Source organism: Euleptes europaea, chromosome 3, assembly GCF_029931775.1.
Source record: "Euleptes europaea isolate rEulEur1 chromosome 3, rEulEur1.hap1, whole genome shotgun sequence".
Classification (NCBI taxonomy): domain Eukaryota; kingdom Metazoa; phylum Chordata; class Lepidosauria; order Squamata; family Sphaerodactylidae; genus Euleptes; species Euleptes europaea.
Window position 1 is genome coordinate 44,296,277 of NC_079314.1, and position 20,660 is coordinate 44,316,936.

The 20,660-nt window shown below is 41.0% G+C and overlaps 1 protein-coding gene across 1 annotated transcript; it reads right to left on the reverse strand.

The window, feature by feature from the left end:
- Nucleotides 1-669: 669 nt before the first annotated feature.
- On the reverse strand, nucleotides 670-20,173 carry GNAI1 (G protein subunit alpha i1). The gene is made up of 8 exons (XM_056847652.1): nucleotides 20,018-20,173; nucleotides 12,675-12,717; nucleotides 12,455-12,596; nucleotides 11,050-11,207; nucleotides 7,918-8,046; nucleotides 6,122-6,251; nucleotides 2,978-3,131; nucleotides 670-866 (listed from the first exon to the last, which is right to left on the reverse strand). The coding sequence occupies exons 1-8, from the start codon at nucleotides 20,133-20,135 to the stop codon at nucleotides 676-678; spliced, it is 1,065 nt and encodes a 354-aa protein (XP_056703630.1). The 5' UTR covers nucleotides 20,136-20,173; the 3' UTR covers nucleotides 670-675.
- Between the last annotated feature and the right edge of the window lie 487 nt (nucleotides 20,174-20,660).

Consider the following 20,660-nt stretch of genomic DNA (forward strand, 5'->3'; position numbering starts at 1 on the left):
GCAATGTTTAGGATAGAAAGAACACACGAACAGAACAGTTTGTCTGCTGTACTTTTGAAAAAAGACTTTTCATTAAAATAAAGTTTAAACAAAACTAATTATAGGGAAATGATTGGGTCATTTCCCATTTAATCCTGAGCAGCTGTTAGGGAGCTTATATATATTTATTTCATAAACAAAAATGTGAGGGGAAGAATAAGGCAACATGCATAACGTGGAAAATAAAATTTTGTAAAGGGGTCTGTTTAAATAATGAAAGAAGCCAAAGAATTTGAGTCCCAATTACAAGCACTTCTTGAAACATGGAAATCCTATAGAATGCATCAAGTTATTAAAATATTCTGTTCAATGTTTATATAAACAAATACAGTCACAAGTAAACACACAAAGTGGTTTGATTGTTGTCAAATATTATTTAAACCTATACAACAAACATAAATAAAGCTGCTCAAACTACCAAATACTGTATTGGTCTAGTCATTGTTTTGCATCTGTTACCAGTAAATTTGTCAACCGGTTCTTTAACCTTATTCAGGACCAGGATTAGAATGAATAAATAAAAACGCACAAACATATTCATATTCATGGCCTTTTAAAAAGGCTCTTTCATTTGGTTAATGCAAAAAAACAAAAAAGGAAAAAGAGCGCACAGAGAAAACAATTTTATGTAAATGTTTAGAATAAGCCACAGTCTTTCAGGTTATTCTTTATGATGACATCAGTGACAGCATCAAAGACGAACTGCACATTTTTTGTATCTGTGGCACATGTGAAATGAGTATAAATTTCCTTCGTATCTTTTCTCTTGTTCAAGTCCTCAAATTGACACTGGATATACGCAGCTGCCTCTTCATATGTATTTGATCCTGAGGAAAGATAAGTATACAAGACTTCAGTTCTAAAATAATTAACCATCAAAGTGAATACATCAAAGCTGAAATTGAGGAAATATGAGATTCTCTTCCACCTCTCAGAATGTGAAGGTTTGCTGAAGCTGGCTTCAGGAACGTCAGATGCACATTAAGGAACACTACACTGTTAACGGGTATGCTTTCAGTTGTCCTATGACAGGTGCGTGTGAGGCAACCAGAATTACATGTTCTTAGGAGCTTGTTTTAAAAACTTCCTTTTAACATTATGAAATTCAAATATACTAAGGACAGGGAGGAAAATGTGACAAGCAATTCTTTATATAACTAAAAAAATGTACTTATCATATTCTTTCTTATACACTATTGTGTCGAACGGCAACCTCTTGCCCAGGACCAAAATGCTGACGACAGCCTTTCAGTCTCCCAATGGCCAAGGTTCGTTTAATAAGGACGAGAGCTTTTCTTTGCCAAAGCCTTACCTCTCTTGCCTTCGGTTCGTCCCCAGGAAAGTTGCACTCACAAGCTCTTCTCATTAGTTTTATAAAACAAAGTTTATTTTAAAGAAAACGCTCTCAGATATATAACAAGCAAATAAAACCACCCTACTCACTAGTGAAGGCAGTCAGAAGAGGGGGGGAAAAACGGCTGACTTCAGGATGAGGCTTATGCCTTTAAAAAACCTCCCCCACCAATCAAGGTCAAACAATCAACAGGCCAAGCAACATTCAGTCTTAAAGCCATACTCCTGTTACTTCCATACAGCTATAGACATAAAATTTACTATTTTTTCAGGGGGGCGGGGAAGAAACCAAACAGAAATTTTAAATAAAAGTTTAAATACATGCATTATTTGCTGTCCTATCGAGCCTAAACTAATTTTACCACATTAACAGAAAATGCATCATTTATAACTTACTTAACATATAAAATTGCAGCATTTGAAATATTTATGGAATTCAGAAATTATAAATGTCTTGGTTTTCTACAAGCAAAATTGCAAATATACCCAATGCTTAAGAGAAAACAACAAGCTGATGTAGTTTGTTAATTTTTGCTATCTCAAAAGTAGAAAAAAATAGGAGTTAAATAGAAAACACAAGCATTGTGTTAGATAACATAAAATACATTATTTGGTTAGAAAAAAGTTCACACAAAGGGTAAATAATAAAATCTGTACAGATACACGCAGTTCCAGCTACGTGCTGTCTTCTTCCTTCTGTAGCTACTGGTTAGAGAGAGCCCAGTTCTCTATGAAACTCTCAGAGTTTTCCTCTGAGGCTTTGGTGCAGTTTCTGCCCCACTTCCTTTTGATCCTTTTTCCCCTCCAGCAAGGTAGGTCAATAAGGAGTCTGATACCCAATCTGTGGGCGTATGTGTCATAGTGGTTTGAAGAAGAGGTTAAAAAGGTCAACCACAAGAGAAGAGTCAGGTCAAAAGGGCCACAGAAGCAATGAAAGCCCTGCATGCTGCCCTCATGAAGGTCAGGTATCTCCTTCTGGGCGCAAAAATGTATCTTGCACTCTAAAAGAGAAAATATTTCGTAGGAGTTTTTGTCAGTACTTCCGCAAAATTCAAATTTTTCTGTCCAAATTGTTCTGGATTTTTGGGGGGCCTTCACATCTCTACTGGCAAAGCATCTTGGGCTTCCCCAATCACTCCACATGAACTGGAAGTGTCCCCTACAACACACCAGCATTTCAGTACAAGGGAAGACTGCACTGGACAAGATTGCCTATTGGCTGATTTTCTCAAAGGAAATCTTCTGCTCAGCTTGAACAATATTCCTTAGCATAGTTCCTCTCTGGAACATCTAGTAAAGATGAAAACCTGCTTCTGACTTTTGACTTCTCATGAACAAGGATCAAAACTCACATTACCAATTGGTAAAATGAACACGAGTCAAACTATATTCATTCACATATTATGCAGATTGTAGATAATACCTCAGTTAACCAATTATTAAAATATCACAAATGAGTACACTCAATCTTGCATATAATTGCAGATAATTAATGTACAACAGCTTTCTTCACAGCCTATTTTACATAGAAATTTCAAATCAATATTTTTTTCTGCTTCCTTTTTTTACTTAAAAAATTAAATACCTGCGTATTCTGGGTAACAAATTGTGAGCGGACTCCTTTTGATTTTTTCTTCAAAGAGATCCTTCTTATTTAAGAAGAGGATAATAGATGTGTCTGTAAACCATTTATTGTTGCAAATGCTGTCAAACAATTTCATGCTCTCGTGCATCCTATTCTGCAATGGAAAGAAATTACCACATATCCTTAGTATATATTCTTATCCAAATCTCCTAGTGATGCAATAGAGATCTTAAATAGCTACCTGGCAGCTTTGGTTAAATGGCTAAGAGTGAACCAATTGAAACTAAATCCTGAAAAGACAGAAGTAATGCTGGTTGGGAAACCAGAGGTCTCGAAAGATATTATGCTCCGCACATTCAATGGGGTTCATCTGAACCTTGCTGACTCAGTTAAGAGCCTCAGGGGTAACAGTGGGCCCAATGTTATTGCTGGAGAAGCAAGTTAAAGCAGTTGCAAAAAAGGCATTCTTCCAACTCAGCCTAGCTTGAAAAACGGCCTCTTACTTTGACACAGCTATCTGGCCCCTGGATCCATGCCATGGTGACATTGAGACTAGACTACTGTAACACACTGTACATCGTTCTCCCATCAAAATCAATTCGGAAACTCCAGCTGGTGCAGAATGCCACAACTCAGCAATTATCAGGAGCTAAATGGAGCATGCATATCACTTTCCATTCTACAGTCACTCCACTGGACTCAAAGGTATCGGCTGTTACATACAAAGCCCTTCATGGCCTTGGACCCTCATATTTGCAAAACCACCCCTCCCTCTATGCTCCACCAGGAACCAACCTGCAAATGGGCAAAATCAACAACTGCCCATACACGTGCCTTCATGTTGTGGCCCCCACCTGATGGAATGACTTGCCTGAGGATGTCAGGAAGACTCCCACTCTCCTGGCTTCCAGCTAACTATGCAAAACTGAACTATTCAAGAGGGCTTTTCTATGTGGGCAATAGAATAGCACTGTATAAAAGATTCACAAAGTTACTTGGACAAATTATTAGGGGCTATGGTCTATACTACTGTGCATAATTTGCTGTAAATTAGATCCTACTATGTAATCTTGCATAATTTTATGTGTTGTGTTAACACTTATGCTTTGCTTCAATTCTATTTTTAGATTCTACAACCCAAATCCTATTTCATTGTTTACTGAATGTCCCATTCCTGTTCACTGTATTGACTCACTCTATGTAATCCGCCTTGAGTCCCAGTGAGAAAGGCAGACTGTAACGTAATAACGTAAATAAATAAGTGCTTGCTTGTTGCTTTGCATACCAATAATCAGGAAATCCAAACTATTTTTTGCATGTCAAGGAACAGAATTTTCTCCCTATGACTGGAATGCTTCCAGGCAGAAACCAAATGGTCAGCTGGATAAAAAAAATCCATTTTTATTTGGGAGATTCGATATTTCAGACAATGAGAAGACATTAATCCTATACAGAATTATCCCAAAGACCACCGATTTCACTGAGTAACTCTGTACAAGATTGTACTATTAATCATGTACATAACTCTCAAACTGAAAGTTTCAAACTGCTTAACTTTGGATGGATGGGATTTGGTTTAAGGTGAAAAGAGTAATAGAACTTATGAAATATTATAGAAGATATGTAAAGGAGAGTGGAAGGGAAGAGTAAGGAAGTCCTTCCACTGGTTATGTTAATTTATTATTTTATTTATTTAATTAGATTTCTACTTCCCTTTCCTGGCACAAGGCAGGCTCAGGGCGGCTAACAGCAAACATAATATACAATAGTCAACGAATTAAGAAACAAACTATAAACATACATATATACATACACACACACACACGTGTGTGTGTGTGTGTATAGCCTTAAAAATTAAATTAGCTAAAATGGTGCCCAGACGATTATTCCCTTATTATACAAAGTTAAAAATAGGGGGAATCATTCTAGCATTCTTTTCTCCAACTCTTGTTTAAAGTTAGAACTAGAACTAAGAGGGGAAAAGTACAGGCAGTGGCCAGAACCCAAATAGTCTATTAATGCATACAAAATAGACTTTGGCACTACATATCAAACTGAAACAAATACAACCGTGAAATATGCAGTTTAAGTAAAAGGATCTGACTCCTAACATACAATCCTAAGTAGAGTTACCACCTACTACAGTGGTGGCAAACCTATGGCACGCGTGCCAGAGGTGGCACTCAGAGCCCTCTCTGTGGGCACGCGAGCCGTCGCCCCAGCACAGAGTTTGCCTGAGTTTGTTCCCCCGGCTGAGGAGGCTGGGGACCAGCGGTGCCTTCCCGGCTCCTCTGGGAAGCGCCGGGCTCCTTCCCAGTGCCTTCTCCGCAGTTGCTGGCTGCGCGCTCCGGAAGTGAAGACAATGACGAGCCTTCTGCCAAGGACTGGAAGAGGCGGAGCCGGGACAGGGCTGGACTGGGAGTGGGACGCCTGGGTGGCCGTCTGGTTGGTGACTGCAGGGCAGGGGGTTGGCAGTGAGGGCCGAACGGGGGCCCGCCTGGCGTTTGTGCTGGAGCCAAGCCCTTCCCTTAGCTCGGGTTTCCACTCTGTTCGTTCATGCAACCGAAGGTGCCTCTGAGAGGCTGTCCCCACCATCAGCCCCCCCCCCGCTTAACAGTCTTTTTTGATTCGTATGAAGATAACAGTTGGAAAAAGAACCAAATTGAAGGGGTGGGGGCTATGCTCCAGCTGCTTTCCTTCCCCTGCTCAGCCGCCCATGCAGGGTTGCCAACCTCCAGGTAGTAGCAGGAGAACTGCTATTTCAGTTCACCTGGAGAAAATGGCCGCTTTGGCAATTGGACTCTATGGCATTGAAGTCCCTCCCCAAACCCCACCATCCTCAGGCTCCGCCCCAAAAAACCTCCCGCAGGTGGCAAAGAGGGACCTGGCAACCCATAGCCCCATGTGGACTTCTAGCTGTGTTGGCACTTCACGATAAATAAGTGGGTTTTGGGTTGCAGTTTGGGCACTCGGTCTCTAAAAGGTTCGCCATCACTGACCTACTACATCAGTTGAAGTCAACAGGCTTAGAAGGGTGCAGCTCTGCTTAGGATTTAGGATTGCAGATGAGGTTTTGGTTTTCATGCTTATAGTTCACATTGGTAGTTAGAGAGGCTTTTTGCTTTCAAAAATTGATTTACTTGCCATTTCCTCATCTTCAGCAAGGACCAAGTCATAATCACTAAGTGCCACACAAAAAATTATGGCTGTAACTCCCTCAAAGCAATGAATCCATTTCTTCCGTTCTGAGCGTTGGCCTCCAACATCAAACATCCTGCCAAACAGAAAACATACATTAAGTGATGGATTTTAAGGATGCATCCTTCCCCAAACAAGAGTTCTTCTAATCAGGTTAACTATGGTTTGAAAACAGAGGCTAACAAAATTCTAGCCAGTTTACATTCTGCTCCAAACTGTTTGTTTTATGACCGTATAAGCAAAATTTGACCACAGAACTTTTAAGCAACAGATTTCTTTGCTTACTGGTGCAGGCTTCAACCTGTGAATACTACCAGCGCTTTAGTATTGATTTTCTTCTGTTCAAAGGAAAGGAGCAATTCTTTTCCACGGCCAAAATTTGTAACTTGTGCTTTGCCACTGTAATGCTACACATTACAGGGCTTTATTAGCAGCATTCTCTCTACCTCCTTAAATGTATTTGTTTAACATTTGTCAATTCAAACAGCAATGTAACCAATGCAAATAGGAAATCCAGAATGCCAACATGAGATAAAACATTGTTTTATGCCTTTGTAGACAGTTCAATCTTCCAAAGCTGCTTAACGGCTATTGGGGGGCGGGGGGGTGCCCTCCTAACATTCTCAAAAAGGCTGTTCTGCAATGTGAAGGCAGCCTCAGTACAAGCCCAAGATCTGCAATGGCACTTTTCATGCATCTGCAAGGGGAAATGGAGGGAAGACAAGGCTGACTTATGGCAATCAAGGTGCCTACAGTCTTGTTTAAAGATTGGGATCTGAGGTCTATCACTATATAGATATACTATATGGGTATACTGTTTGAAAGGTAACTAAGGTAGGTAGAGTATTCATTTTTAATGTTTCCTACATCACTATGTTATTTATTCCTCCAGGTATTTACACCCCCCCAAGAGTAAAGGTGTTTTTTCAATTGCCTTTTCCCATTTTCCAGCAGGTATCATACAAATCTAATGATTCATAGAGACAATGATTTCTAATGATTTCTAGAAGTCCGTTATGTGCCTGTGCATTAGTTCAGAAACTCCCACATCCTTTCTCTAGTAAAGCCCTCCCTCCCATCAGCCACTGCTTGGGCTGCTGCTTTCTTGGTGGTAGCCCTGGACCTACGGAATACCTTCCCCAAGGATGCGAGGAAGGTTCCTGCTTTAGCCTGTTTTCAGAGAAGATGCAAGGCTACTTTTGTTCAGATCGGGTTTGGCAGGAAATCAAGCGTATGGGATCGTGTTGTGGGATGTGGTTCGTTATAACTGGCATTATTGAGTGTCGCTCATTGTTTTATGTTTTGAATGGCCCAAGGGCTGCTGGTCAGGCATTTGCAAGGTGACATGAGTTGCTGTGGTATATATGCAGGATAGAAATGTTTAAATTAATAAATACTTGACAAATGAATTTGCTTCGTTTACCCTAACAGCATTTTAAATGTTTCAAAGGATGGAAATATAACTATTTTATACACACTCAGGCCTTAAGGAAGGGAATACCAAAATCATTATGTTTTTCTTTACCAAAGACCAAGTCTGAAAATGGAACACTTTCTCTTCTGGCCTCTCCACAGGCTTTAAAAAAAACCTGTGTTTGGATGATGGTATTTTCTAGTGACAGCTAGGAAAGTATCCTCATGTACAGAATAGGTTGTTCCCATTTTGTTATGAGAAACAATTCAAATTTTCTAACCAATCATGAATAGAAAATACAGGTCTTGTTTAAATGTGCTTAACTCACTTAAAATGGAGATCTTTGAACGTAAAGTGGGTTTCCACTATTCCTGTAGTTTTCACTCGAGTCCTGAGAACATCTTGCTGTGTTGGGATGTAGCTTGTTTGGGCTATCCTGTCCAAGTCATTCAAGTAGCTGAAAATAACGAACATGAAGGATAAATTAAAGTGTGCAGACATGCAACTATACTATTAGCATATACCGTATTTTTCGCTCCATAAGACCATAAGACGCACCTAGTTTTTAGAGGAGGAAAACAAGAAAAAATATATTCTGAATCAAATGGTGTACTGCCCCTGGAAGCCCGGCGGGGGGGTCTTTAAACTCCTCAGCGCTGCCATCCCAGGCAGCGCAGAGCACTTCAAGACCCCCCGCCCAGCTTCTAGGGACTCCCTGGAAGCCCGGGGGGAGGGTCTTTAAACTCCTCTGCGCTGCCATTCCAAGCACAGTGTTCACCCATTTCAAAGTAGGAAGACAGCCAAGGAGCAGGTTATAAAGTCAAGTACTCCAAGGCTAAAATCCAGTGTACACTCCTCAGTAAGCCCCACTAAAACCAGCAGGAGTTGCCTTCCAGTATTTACTGAGTATCCTCCCTTTATTTAGATTACGCTGTAAAAATGACCTTTGGGGAATAAGGCAGTTCTAAATTTGATGAGATTTAAGCAACCAAAGTCCAAGCTTGCAGCCAAGATTGTTTCCTCACAGACGCTTTGCTCCACATTCAATTCCTTAGAGCAGAGTGGTTTGGGGGAACATCCACATATTGTTGCCCTCTTTGCATCCTGCTTCTGTGCCTCCCCACTCCCGTTTTGCTATGAGCTTTGCAAACCTGAGTGATAGGATCGTTTTGGAAAGATCGCAATAACAACACCAATGAACACTGAGGATGGAAAAGTGCACATTTTTGCAGATCCTGCCTACATGACGGCCATTTTCCTTGCCTCTGCCCATTGTAGTTGCTATTTCCCCGACACACATATGCACCCACATTATCCAAAAAAATGGTAACTGACAAAGCACTATAGCATTATAATGTTATAACAATCTAGTGTAATAATGTAGGCTACGCATTTTCCCTTATTTCATAACTTGCAGTGTAATAGTTAGAGTGCTGGACTAGAATATGGGAAACCCAGGTTGGAATCCCCCACTCCACCATGGAAGCTCACTCTGTGGCCTCGGGCCAGTCACACACTCTCAGCCTAACCAAACTCACAGGGTTATTGCGAGGTTAAATAAGGAGAGGAAAATGATGTAGGTGTCTTTGGGTCCCCTCTGGAGAAAAAGGTAGGGTATAAACAAAGTAAACAAACAGATGTAATTCCAAAAACACACACATACAAAACACCAAGAACCAGCACATTGCGGCAACTGATCATTACGAAGTTAACACTATAGTGATTTCGCAATCCCTATTTGTTCTTGCTTTCTCCAGTCTCTTTTCCTATTTCTCTCACCTGCTGTTTTTTTATCTCTAAAATTAAACCTCTTGTGTTCCTTGTGTCACCTGACTCAATGTTCAATGTAAAATGCATTGTTTCAGAGACAATTGACGCAATCACTAATTTATTTGCTTCAACATTATGTAGCGACCGATCTTAAACCTCCTACGTTTGCAAAACAGATTAGCAGTTTAAAAGTTTTTCTTAATAAGATGCATTTGGCAATGAAGAATTTAAAGAAATAATATGAAATTATTAATAATTACTATTTAAAGTGGAGAGATAATTACACAAAGAATGCACTCGAGGGTTCATAATATCATCAGTATTAATTACAATGGGATCTCTGGGTACAGGTAAAAGAGAGACTTGTGAGCTATTATCAGATATGTAAATGTCTTTTCCTTTTGTTAAAAGCACCCTTCCTGGATGTGGGAATCTGGATTAGAATGGGGGGGGTTAACCTCACAGTGTGTGTATGGTGGGGGGAGTGGAATAATGTCTCCTGCTGTTCCTTCAAGAGAAGTCATGCCACCCTCCCCCACTAAGTTGTTATTTAAAATCTTTTTTCACTGCTGGCAGGTTGAAGGGATGACAGTAATCTCTCTTCATAAATGGCACAGGTGGAAAGTCAACACTCCCCCCCTCTGTAGTGATCCAACCCCTCTATACTCTCCGCATCAGCTGCTTTTCAAAACTATGGTTCCTTTTTTTCCTTTTATCCCTTAGAAGCTCCTTGATCAATTGATCTTGAGCAGCATATATCTAGTGTTGGAGGGATATAAGGATTGAAACAAATCTTGCCACTGACAATGTAGCCTTGGGGTCCCTATCGCTTAGTAAAAAAGGCATTGGATTTGTATATTAAAAGGGGGGAAATATAGTGTGATCAAAGTTCCTAGAGCTATAGTTCCAGCCATAGACCCTCAGCTTCTTTCTTTCCTTTATCCCCTTTCTCTCCAAAGGGGGATCCAAAGCAGCTTAGATTTCTCTCTTCCATTTTATCATCAACAACACTGTGAGGTAGGCCTGACTGAGAGAAAGTGACTGGACCAAGGTCATCCAATGAGATCCCACGGCAAAGTGGGGATTCTAACTGGGATCATCCAGGTCCTAGTCTGTTACTCTAAGCACTACACCATACTGGTCTCACTGCACCTTGTCAGATCTTCAATGCCTAACTTTTCCTTTAATGAATGAAGAAAACCCTTATCTTAATGTAATGTAAACATTCTGCTGCTTCAGAACTGGCACAAAATACTGGACACAAACATTATTTTAATGCACTATTGCCTATGATATTATAACTGTCAACTCTCCGGGAAGCAACAGAAGCATAGGGATTTTTCAATTACAGTATACATTTAAAATTCCAGATTACCCGAATGCAAATAATTATTAAATAAAAATAAAAGACCATTCATTGCAGGCTAATTAGTCTTTTTTATATATTTCAGCCTTCTGGCAAAATAATTTCCCATTGTACAGGAACTAAAATAATTTACAACTAAAAGCACTCTGTTTTAGGGATAAGTTCTCGTTCTGGAAATATCAGACTTTAGAATGAGACCCCCTTCTTTGAGTTTGCCTGACGCTCCCTTGCTACATGGTTTTTTTAGGACCCTGATAAGTCTGGCAAGTGTGGGCTACCCCCATAATACTACCAATGAAGGCTTAACTGTTGTCTTATGCTTACTATGCTGCAGAGTCATTGAGCTGATATTCTCTGGATCTGATAAAACAAAGTTGAACACCAGTGTCTTTCCACAATCTCTTGATAACGCCAGCAAGTTCTGCTGTCATAAAACCTTCCTCCGCTGATCCAGCTAGAACAAAGAGTTGCCTGGCATCATCCTGTTTAAAAAAGGTGTAATTAAAAATATATATTGTTATTCTAAGTTTTCACATTCTTCTGCAATGGGTAATAGAGCTGTTTACTTTGCAACATGGAAAGAGATGTCAAATGGCTTTGGAACAACATATACCAAGTTAAACAGACTTTAAATCCTGTGCTGAGATTTTTTTTAAATAGCATGAGTCATCATCAGTTTATCTTTCAAGATGACAGTTACCGCAAATTTTCACAAAGTCAAGAAGATGCTTACTAGCATTTGTTTACAGTAGATATTTTTTCCACACAAGCACACATCTGCATGAGGCAGGCACATCCAGGTGGGTACAGTGGAGATCCAATGGATGCACATATTTTAAGATGTGACAACTTGCTCTTTCTAGATTTTTTTTAGACACTGGTACTTTCAAGTGGGTAAAACTTGGCCAGTAATGGTTATTATTTCATGTTCTGAACACATTCCAGAAAAACCGTTTTTTTCCTCATTCAATGGCCTCTATCAGACATTATTCCCTTCTCAACCTCCAAAAAAAGAGGACTTTCCCTGGGCTTTCACCTCCCCTATTATTAATGCAGGAAAAAATGATCAGCTGAATAGAATTTCACCATTTATTGTAATGCAATTTCTGTTCTAAGAGGTCTTTTGCTCTGAGATGTGTTTCAGGGCCAGGGTAGGTCCTGCACCGACAAACACCAGCATTTCCACTTCGGTCTTCACTTCTCTGTGTGGTGATGGGAGCAAACACAAGGCCATTCCCACAAGGAAAAATGATGTCTGAACAAGACAACTGTGTATGTACATTTGCACTATTCATAGCCAATCATGTCTATGAAATAGTACACCCAAAGCACAAACTTTTAAGTTTCCTTCTTCTGTCAAAAATACTACCTTAATGAGAACTCTGGGCACACTACTCATTTGGCAGCACTGCACAACCAATCCCCCTGGAAGCTGTTGGAGCTGTGCTTACAGTTGCGCAGGAGGTAATATGTCTCTGCCTTTCAGACTGTCTCTGCCTGAAACTCAACAAGTAAATTTTAATCTTCTTTTTTAAAAGCCCTTTCCCTCCAGGATTTTCAGCTGTGTTTCCTTGCTGACCAACCAGGAATCCATTTACAGAAAAAGTGAAAAGAGTTCTAACATCATCGGCACGTAAAGACAAACTTCATGAATTTTGGCACATGGATTTTAGAATTATGTGCACCATTTAAGATAAACATCAAAGTATGGAGTTGCATCAATACTTACAGCCCTGGCAGAGTCCCCAAAGTCTATCTTTAATCTCCCCATTGCTCTAATGATAGCAATAATAGATTGGATTGTATTACTGTAGACAACAGCTTTGTACTGTTTACATTCTTCTTCTGAATAACCAGCTTCATGGATAATCCTAAAGAAGACAAAATACATTTAGCCTTTGGTTTAACTGAAGATTATGTGTTAACATAATCACACAAATCACACTTACTTCATCTGTTTGACAATTGTGCTTTTTCCAGACTCACCAGCTCCTAAGAAAAACACACAAAAACATTAGCAGAAAGCCTGATATTTACTTCCATATTTAAATTATATGTTCAATGGCAACAATTTTCAAACATTTCTCTTCACAAAAGTTTTGATGGACCATATTAAAAAAAAAAAGAGAGAGATTCTGGTAAACCAAACCCCCTGCAAACACAGATTTACATTGAGCAGGATGTACAATGCTCTCAGTTAATCTACCCCAAGAAAGCAGTGTATACCTTAGAATGCAATGCACAGGAAGGATTCCTGTATGAATTGCATGATAGTATATTAAAGAGAGATTACAGGACTGGCCAAACCTACTGAGCTTCTGAAGCACATACGATAATCTTCACAAATTCTGAGATCCACAAGGGTTACACATTCTTGCTTTTTCTTTTCTTTTTGTGCTAACACTGCTTTTTATTTTATACATACACAGTCATCCAAACTGCAGACTCCTCTTGCCCCCCAAGGACCTGGTTCCCACCATGATAGAAACAAAAAGCGCACTTTTCAAAAAGGGCATTTATATGTTTACGGGCATTCTGTTATTACTACTAGGATGTGAAAAGGTCACAGATGGCAAATAGGGTCAGCATGAAGTGGCATGTCACACTCGTAGTGGACATGGGGGTGGAGGGAGAGTGAATTCTCAGTAATTGTTACAAAAACCCTGCATCCCATGTAGATGACATCTGCGTTCCACTGATGTGAAGCACATGCCTGCCACTGCCAGCAACACAGAAGAGACAGGTAAACTATTGGTCTGTTTCGTTGTGGTCTGACTTCTCAACATATGGCCCTGACAGTACTGGCTACTACATACAAAGCCCTTCATTGCCTTGGACTTTCATATTTGCGAGACCACCTCTCCCCCTATGCACCACCACAACAGCTTCGCTCATCATCTGAGTAAGGTCTTCTGCAGGTGCCAACCTGCAAATGGGCAAAATCAACAACAGCCTGTATACGTGCCTTTGCCACTATGTAATTTTTGTATCATTTAATGTATCATTTAAAACTTACACTTTGCTTCAGTTCTTTTAGATTTCTCATTGGTTTTGCAACCCTAATCCTGTTGTATTGTTTATTGAATACCCCATCCTGTCGATTGTATTGACTCACTCTGTGTAATCCACCTTGAGCCCAAGAGAGAAAGGTGGACTGTAAATGATGGAAATGTATTTATTTATTTTATTTACAACAATGAAAAACCTATCCATCTAGTGTTGGCCTTCAAAAAAAAGTGTTATGAACATCTTGGAAAGATTCATTATATTTGCTAATATAATAATGTTGTACAGCCTTTCTCACATGACTCTTGAAGCATTTGGATTTTTCTTTTAGCTGAAAAGTACAACAGTAGAAACTAGAAACAGCAGCTATTTAAAAAAAATTGTAGCAGTCATTCCTCCAAGAGGAAAGGACCCATAGTCATATTAGTTTTCAAACACATAAGGCCAGTGCCTGCATAATTATGGCTTTCTGTTCACTGTGGTTAATAAATCAGAAACCAGCCTCAGAAAACTGCAGTGCCCCTCCTCCTTGCAAGTCTCTTAATGATGGTTATGTAGTTTGTCAGCCGAAACAATATCCAGAGCTTCTATGTAACAAGAATCTAAAACCACTTTTTGAAGTGGATAATGATAGTGAGTTAAAGAGATGGTATTATATAAACACATGTGTTTTCTGAAACATGATAAAAATAAAAACAAGCCTCCAAGCTGTACCATAAGCATGAAAATTAATGCAGTTAAATAGCATAAAACAACTACTTTTCACAATGTTTTTCAACCTCGTATTTGATCTCTCCCTTGTATGAGTAGTTTGGCAGCTTTCTTGCTACATTGCAGCACAATGCTAAGCAAAATTATATTCTAAGGGCACTGACCTCAATGGATTTAGAGGAGTCTGCTTAGGACTGCACTGTTGATTTATCTTCATACCCAAATATCTACCTTAAAACGCAACGCTATATGAAGTTATTCCAGTTTAAGCCCGCTGATTTCATGGACCGTCATATGAGTTTTGCCCTTCTGGGACTACAGGTGTTTTAGTAACCTAAACATTTCCATAGAATGTCATCAATAAAGTTCTGGCAGGCTTCAGAGCCAATGCTCCTTTACATTTATATTCTTTCATAAACACCAATATAAATATCCCAATGCACCTTAATCAAAATCAAGACACATTACTGACTGAACAAAAAAGACAACCTGCTCACTTGACTGGACACGCAAGCTTTCAAGTATAATTTAACTGTGCTTGTACTCCCAGGTGAGGGGCCCCATCTCAGTGTTAGAGCATCTGCTATGCATGCAGAAGGTCTCTAATTCAATCCCTCGAATCTTCACTGGAGGATCAGGTGGTGGGTGATGTGGAAGAGATCCACCTAAGACCCTGGAGAGCAGCTTCCAGTCAGAGTAGACAAGTCTAGAGATATAAAGGCCCGGGGGGGGAGTTCAGGGGGGAAAGTTTTTTCCCCTTCCCCCAGACTTTTTTCAATTTTTCCAATAGAAAAATCTGAAATTTTGGGAAGTACCAGAAGAAGAAAAAAACATCCTCTGAAATATTTTCACTTTTAGAATGAGTGAAATGCTTTTTAAGACAAGTTGGGCAGGCTATAGACAATACAACTCTTAAATCAGAGATGCATTTCGGCACCTAAGACAGCTAATCTTCACAAGAGGAGCACACAGGGCTTTCATTGCTTCTTAACAGCTGCATGCCCTCTGTTGTCCTTTTGTCCTGATGTGGTTGCCCTTTTCCCCTCATTCTCAAACCACTGTGATACAGACTGGGTAAAAAGGAGCCGTATCTTGCACGAGGGAGAAAAAAGATCACAAGGAGGTGGGGCAGAACTGTGCCAAAGCCTCAGAGGGAAACTGAAATTTCAGTGAGAAGATACCTCCTTCTAAGCAGATAACAAAAATTAAGGTACATTGGCTAAGGTAACACAGAATGCATTCGCTTGCAGTTTTCACTCAAGTATTAGGTACATTTGCAAATTTGCTTGTACAAAAAATAAGGCATTTATAACTTTTAAATCCCATATATATCAAATATAGCAATTTTATAAGTTATAAATGAAGCTTTTTATATTGTTAAAGCAGTAAAATAGTTTAGGTTTCATAGAACAGTAAATATTGCATATATTTCACACACACAAACCACAATTTGTCTGTTTCCACACACAAATAAACCACATTTTTGCTGTGGCTTCAAAATTTCCAGACATTTTACATCTCTAGACAATATTTATTTTAATGGATCAAGGACCATTCGGTATAATGCAGTTTCATGTATACTGTTCACTATAATGTGAATTTATCTTATTGTTACCTAGAAACGAGCTTACATTTCCATTCCAGGAGTCTGAAAGAGAACCTATGGCGGTATGTCGTGGAAAAGGCTAAAGGGAGGAAATCGCTGAAAACTGCACAAGTGGTTTCAACTCTTTTTAAGTGGTGTCAGAACTTCGCAAATTAGGATTCTGTAAATGATCATGTATGTTTGCTCTTCTGGCTTTTGATTAAAACAGAAACATACCGTATGTACTCGTGTATAAGCCGAGTTTTTCAGCCCAAAAAAAGGGCTGAAAAAGCCAGCCTCGGCTTATACGCGGGTCAATATGGTAGGGGAGGGGGGAGGAGGGAGGAGGGAGGGGGCAACTTACCGCCGCCACCATCGCTGCCGGGCCCATGCGGCTTCCCCTGGCCAGGAGCGCCCTGTGAGAGCCTCCTGCGGCTGCTGCAAGGTCGCGCGGCCACCGCCGCCGGGCGCACCTGGCTCCCCCCGCCCTGGAAGGGCCGGGGGAAGCCTGCTGCCGGGCGTGCCCAGCTCCCCACGCCCTGGAAGCCTCCTGCGGGGGGGCCACCGTCGCCACCACCGCCTTTGCTGGGAGCCCTGTCAGGTAAGCCTGCGGGGGGGGGAGGGGTTATAAGCCGACCCTCGGCTTATACGCGGGTGCCTAATTTTTCCCCATTTTTGGGGAGAAATTCGGCACCTCGGCTTATACGCGGGTCGGCTTATACATGGGTATATACGGTACATGATTTACACATCCTAGGTGGCACGGTGTTTTGTGTAATGTATTTAGTGTAATGTTTTAAATATTTAAAGGAATGGGAGGGGGGAGAAATGAACAAATCAAAGAAAATTCCGACAGAAGGTTTAACTAGGTAAAATTATAACTGTGTGGTGGGAATAACCCACAGAAAAGCAGTTCCCACAGTGTCATAGTCAGAGTACACGTGTGTATGCATCACAGAGAGTACCCATTACTTTCAAACACAACAGGTGTATGAATAAAGCATTCCTGGAAATGAATGAAGATGACATATTCTGAAAATTTCCTATTTCGTTTTACTCTCATTATTACTATAGGCCACACTTGAACACAGTAATGCAAACTTTCTCATTTAACACCAAAGTGACTTGTATAGAACCAAGAGGTTACAATTAATTGCACCATTACACTGGAAAGGAACTTGCATACTATCAGTCCATAAAAGGACTTTTAAATTGCAAGGATTTTGCAATACAAGTATCACTTTTATGAGCAACAAAGTATGTTCACCCTGCAAAACAGGCACATAGGATGCGTCTATACTATTATCTTTTTGCACTGCTGAAGGATTCCTTTTTCACAAAGCAGAATGGAAATGGTCATAGCAAAGCCCCATAAAAATCTGGTGATACAGATAAGGGGAAGTTCCCACTGTTTCATATAGTGGGAAGAAAATCCTGCTCAGCAAAGATATTGCCCTTTTAAATCCATAGCATATGAAACTGCTTCTTTTAGTTTGTTTCTCCATGCTTAATAACTTACTTCCTGTTCACTAAAAAGACATTCCGTATTCAAATGATTTAAGAACACAGGTTCCTTGTTGGTGAACAGGAAGTAATTAATCAAACTAAAAACAGTTTTGAAGGGGGGATTTAAAGGAGCTTGTCAAGGGATCTTAAAGCTAAGATCTCTTATAGTGGCAGGTCAAGCAAGACAGAACCAAAAAGGCTGAAGTGTGAATACTCACACCTGCCCCTTCTCTACCCGGCCAGCCAGAGACCAAAGAACAAAGTCTCCAGCCATCCTGGGACTAAGATCAAGAAAGTCACCCTTGCAAGGTAGAACACTTACAAGGCGAGTTTCAGAAAACAATCTGGTAGCTGTAGCCAGGGCTAAAGTACTGGATTCAGATTGAAGCCTCCCGAATTCAAGAACACCATAGGTAAAGTGTTTTGTTAAAAGATTACACAGGAGTATTCAGTAAAAGAGCAGTGAACAGTGAGAATAAACATAAATTATAAGTCTGAACTAAGCACATTTACAAGCACTGATTCAAAATACAGATATTATCCATAAGACAGAGTCCACTAGGGTTTCAAAGTCCGAAGTATCAGAAAAGGTTTCCGGGCAGTATGACCCACACAAAATCAAGACATAAGGCAAAACTAGAATGAAGGATCTTCCCTATACTCTTAATGATCCGCGATGGCTTGATTCTAATTAACCAAACAAATGTATAGTGAATGTTGTAAAAGGACCAATGAGATATGCTGAAAACTAAATAATTCAACCAATCAGATGAGTTTGCCAATTAGACCAAATGCCCTGCAGCTGCATCAGGGCAGGTCCAATTAAACATGACGTAAGTTTTCAGAAAAAGAACCCTCCATCTTTTCTAGGCCTCAGCCGGAATCATTGTTTGAGTTGAACAAGAATCTGCTTAAGGGAACCAATTTCTTGACAGAGCTATCTCAATAGAGACTTTTTTGCCTACCTGAAGACAGTGGGTACTACAATTATATTTTAAAAGGAAAGAATTAAGACAGAACAAGTCTTAAAAATAAAACCAAAGACCACAAGACACACTGTAATGTAATTGATTGATATTGTTGGAATTTTATGTAAAAACTGAGGGAACAAATAATGCTAATTCTAGGCTAGATAACTATGCACATAATTGTCACATGTGATGGTTTGCACTGATTTCTACTAAAGATTATCTGTACAGGAAAACAGTCATGTAAGAAGTGATCCTGAAATGCCTGTCAACAGATATATATGCAATAAAAGAGATGCACTACAGCAATAAACTGGGCTTATACACCTTTCTTCCCAATGGGAACTAAAAGCAGTTTACATAATTGTCCCCTCTTCTATTTTATCCTCAGAATAACAATGTAAGGTAAATTCGAGAGACAGACAGAGAGAGACTGTCCTGCACTTGTGCAGTGAGCTTCCATGGCAGAGTGGAGATTCGAACTCGGGTCTCCCAGACCCTAGTCCGACAGTCTTAACCACTATGCCACATTGGCTCTATGAAGTGGACTCCCAAAAAATTAAAGTATATAAAATCGTCACCTGCAAAAAAAGTTAGCACCTTTCAATTTATATGCCACAAAATGATTTTAACAGTACTACAGGAAATGCTTGCTAGTTTTCCAGATGTTACTTCATTTGCAATAATTTCACTACCACCACAAATCCCATGCAACTTATGGGGCAGTACTTAAATGAAAACCTAGCAATCATGTGATATTTCTTATCCTAATATCACCCATCTATCTTTCCTAAGTTACAGCCTGATCCTACACAAATTCCAGCCCTATTCCTCGACAGTGAGTCCCATTGAGCTCAGCAGGGCATGCATCCAAATATGCATGCACATGACTGCAGCCTTTGCATCTCTGGTATTTCACCTATGCAGCTGTGCAGTTATGATTCTGCCTAAGCAATCTAAGAGACACCAAGACGGAAACGGTTCGGTGCATGTGAACATTCAGACAGACAATACGGGCCCAACAGAAAACGCTGCAGCGTGGGGAACAATACAGTGCCTGAAAATGCAGCCTCCCCCCCCACCCCCACCCCCCACACACATAAATGCCTTTATGCCCACACAGCTATAAGAGACGAACAGACTCTTGAAGATGCTTTTACACCAGCATCATCTCTATCAAGGGGATTTAAAAAGAGGGGGGAAGCAGTTTCCTGCCCCCTTTTTCCTTTCAGTTGAAGTGAGTCTTGTACCACCCAATTATTAGCGATCATGGGGGTGGGGTCAGACCCCTTAGGGTGGAAGGTGTTCCACAGAAGCCTACAAAGGCATGAATGAGCCCGTGGATGTAGCTCATTCAAACCCCAGTCATGCTGCAGAGGAAAGAAACAGATGAAAACCATGAGAGTACAATAAAGCAATAGGAAAGAAATAGAGGGGGGGGAGAGACAGGAAGGGGGGGCAGGGAAGCAGGGGGAAAGAAACAGAGAATCTCAACACGTTCCCCTCCGCCCCTTACCCAAGAGGAGCAGCTTGACTTCCCTGGCTGCTTTCTCGCCATCCTCCCGCAGGTTCCTGTCGATCATTTTACTCCTCTCCACCGCCGCCTTGTCTTCGGCGCTCAGCGTGCAGCCCATCTTGGGGGAGTGGGGGGGGGGTCTTCGGGTGGGTGAAGGGCAAAAGGTCTGTTTGTTTGTTTGCTTTAACGAAAAACTCTACCAAATATCAAACAGGGAGGGGGGGGGGGTTTAAAGCGTCTACTTGATCAGTCCAGGTTTGGGAGCACAGATGCAAGAAGAAGGATCTGTCTACTCTCTCCTCACACAGACAGCGGGGCAGCCCACCCCTCTTCAAAACAAAAGATCCCCAATCAGCCAGGTTCCCCCCCCCAAAGCTCCCTTGCCCCTTTATCTTCAGCGCCCTCACGCCAAGGGTCTGCGCCTCAGTTTCCCCTCCACGCGAACGGCGCCTCTCCCCCGGCCATCCAAAAAGGGCTCCGCAGGCGCCACCTCTTCCTCTTCTCCTCCCCAAAGAAGCAGCGCCTCCGCTCGAGCACGCGCGTCCAACCGACCCCTCTTCGAACGGGGCCGCGCCGGCGCCTGGCTGGGGAGGGGGGGAAGCGCCGTGCTCCTCCTTCCCCGCCCTGGAGACTGAGGAAGAAC

Bases quoted from the DNA above. Each gene is read 5' to 3' on its own strand.
- GNAI1 (XM_056847652.1), bottom strand. From the start codon at position 20,135: ATGGGCTGCACGCTGAGCGCCGAAGACAAGGCGGCGGTGGAGAGGAGT. The intron at 12,718-20,017 runs GTAAGGGGCGGA...TGTTTTTCTTAG, and splicing joins AGTCAAGCTGCTCCTCTTGG to GAGCTGGTGAGTCTGGAAAA. The intron at 8,047-11,049 runs GTAAGCATAAGA...CGTTATTTTCAG, and splicing joins CTCAATGACTCTGCAGCATA to CTACTTGAATGACTTGGACA.